Genomic DNA, 2500 nt, shown 5'->3' with positions numbered 1-2500 from the left:
AGAGCACAGCGCGGGTCCTGTCAGCGAAGGTGTAACACAGGAGATGGATGGGGCCAAAAAAATGCCATAAACAAGCTACAATATTGTGATTTGAAGGTGTTAGTTCTTTTCACGTAGTACGGGGCGTTATGCCGGACTCCTGACTAATGTATCAAAGCGAGAATTTACGTCGAGCGACAAGCAGAAGCGAAAGGAAGTGGGAGGGAAGGAGGGAGGGAAGGAGGGAGGGGAAGGTGGGGGGGGGGGATCGACACCCCCGAAATGGGTTCCAAGCCTTTTGGGAGAGACGACCTCGGGGCCTTAAATCAGCGGCTGAGCACGGTGCGGCGAATCGGCTAGCTGCGCCACTGGAGTCTACGTGTCTGATCACACACACATACAAAAGGACACACATACACACACACACACACACACACACACACACACACACACACATATATATATATGTGTGTGTGTGTGTGTGTGTGTGTGAGTGTGTGTGTGTGTGTGTGTGTGTTACATATATATATATATATACATACATATATATATATATATATATATATATATATATATATACATATATATATATATATATATATATATATATATATATATATATATATATATATGACATATGTATATATGTGTATATATAACCATATATATATATATATATATATATATATATATATAAATTTATATATATATATTTTTGTGTGTGAAAATGTGTGTGTGTGTGTGTGTGTGTGTGTGTGTGTGTGTGTGTGTGTGTGTGTGTGTGTGTGTGTGTGGGTGTGTGTTACATATATATATATATATATATATATATATATATATATATATATATATATATATATATATATATATATGTTTGTATATGTATATCTATCTATCTATCTATCTATCTATCTATCTATCTATCTATATATATATATATATATATATATATATATATATATATATATATATATATATATATAGATACACACACACACAGATATCCGTATCCCTATTTGACAACAAAGACCGGGCCGAGTCCCTCTGCATCAGCGGTGGTGACGAACAGCAGGGAGTCTCCGGCGAGTCCGCGGATCGCCGAGCCCAGCTGCTGCGGGAAGGCGCTCGCCAGCAGTGGCATTTCGCGTGCTCGGTCTGTGGCCAAAAGAGGCGGCGCGGAGTTTGTGTGTACGTAGATATGCATACATGGAGATTTGTGTGCGTGAAGATAATGATGATGATAATCAGTCAGTTTATCTAACCATCCACACAAACACGCACACACATGGATACATACACACACACACACACACATGGATACACACACACACACACACACACACACATACATACATACATATATATATATATATATATATATATATATATATATATATATATATATATATATATATATATATATATGCAAGCGTACATACGTGTGTGTATGTCTATATGTGTGTGTGTGTGTGTATGCGTGCGTGCGTGCGTGTGTGTGTGCGAGTGTATTTGTATATTTAACCAATCTATCTATTTTGATACGAACATAGAAACATTTTTATATCTAGCTGTATACTTCTGTCTCTCTATTTATCTACATTCATAAATATCTCCTAAATATGTGTATATGTGTGTCAATAAGATGGAGACGAAGTACAAGGTCAAATGATCACATTTATCAACTTCTACATTGATCCTGACATCTTGTGAGATACATATTTTTTTCTTTCCAAACTGCAACTGATATTTGAATAATCAAATACGATTTTTGACAACAATTTTCATTAAAAAAGCAATCGTTTCCAATAATTAAGGATTCATACAACAACATACAACCATGGAGTAGTTTGTTATTCGTTAATAACACATTATAAACCAGCGTGAGTCACTGCATCAGAAGCGCCTCATATCCCTAAACTTCCAGTGTTATGGCCTGACTTCAGCGGCCGTTCAACTTCTCGCCCATTCGACTCTCGATCGACGACCCACATCCGAAGCTCCGATGTTCGTTCTTGCGTTGTCGTTATTCATTTCCACTCTCGTATAACGTTCATTCGTTTCTTTTAAGCAGAATAAAGCGGTTGTCCCGAGAGCCACGTAGTCGGTGACCTGACTTAACCGGACGAGGAAAAGACATTTTGGACTTTTTTTTTTTTTTTTTTTTGTCTCCCCGAGATTCTCTTGACGAAACGTGTCTTTAAGAAGTTAAAATTGCGAGAAAGTTTTCACCTGTGTGCGTGATCAAAAGAAATTAAAAGAAGGCCAGGATTTGTCAACTAACCGTGCAGGGGGCGAGAGAGGTGGGGGGGGGGGGCGAGGGCGGAGGGCGAGGAAGGGGTGAATGGGAGGTGGCGAGAGAGGTGGATGGGAGGTGGCGAAGGCGGGGGGGGGGGGGGAGGAAGGGGGTGGATGGGAGGTGGCGAGGGCGGGTGGGCGACGAAGGGGTGGATGGGAGGGTGACGAAGGCGGGGGGGGGGGGGGGGCGAGGAAGGGGTGGATGGGAGGTGACGAGGGCAGGGGG

At 40.9% G+C, this 2500-nt stretch overlaps 1 protein-coding gene across 1 annotated transcript in view; it reads left to right on the top strand.

Annotated features, from left to right (window-relative positions):
* The first annotated feature begins 261 nt into the window (after positions 1 to 261).
* The window catches only part of LOC138860819 (neurofilament heavy polypeptide-like), a 29340-nt gene continuing 27101 nt past the window's right edge, over positions 262 to 2500 (top strand). The window contains exons 1-2 of the mRNA XM_070119161.1: positions 262 to 321; positions 1859 to 1983. Coding sequence (XP_069975262.1) covers positions 262 to 321; positions 1859 to 1983 — 185 coding nt within the window. The remainder of the gene's footprint in view (positions 322 to 1858; positions 1984 to 2500) is intronic.

This window comes from Penaeus vannamei, chromosome 43 (assembly GCF_042767895.1).
Source record: "Penaeus vannamei isolate JL-2024 chromosome 43, ASM4276789v1, whole genome shotgun sequence".
NCBI lineage: Eukaryota > Metazoa > Arthropoda > Malacostraca > Decapoda > Penaeidae > Penaeus > Penaeus vannamei.
Note: the sequence above shows the minus strand (reverse complement) of the source record. Positions and strands in the feature narration are given on the sequence as shown.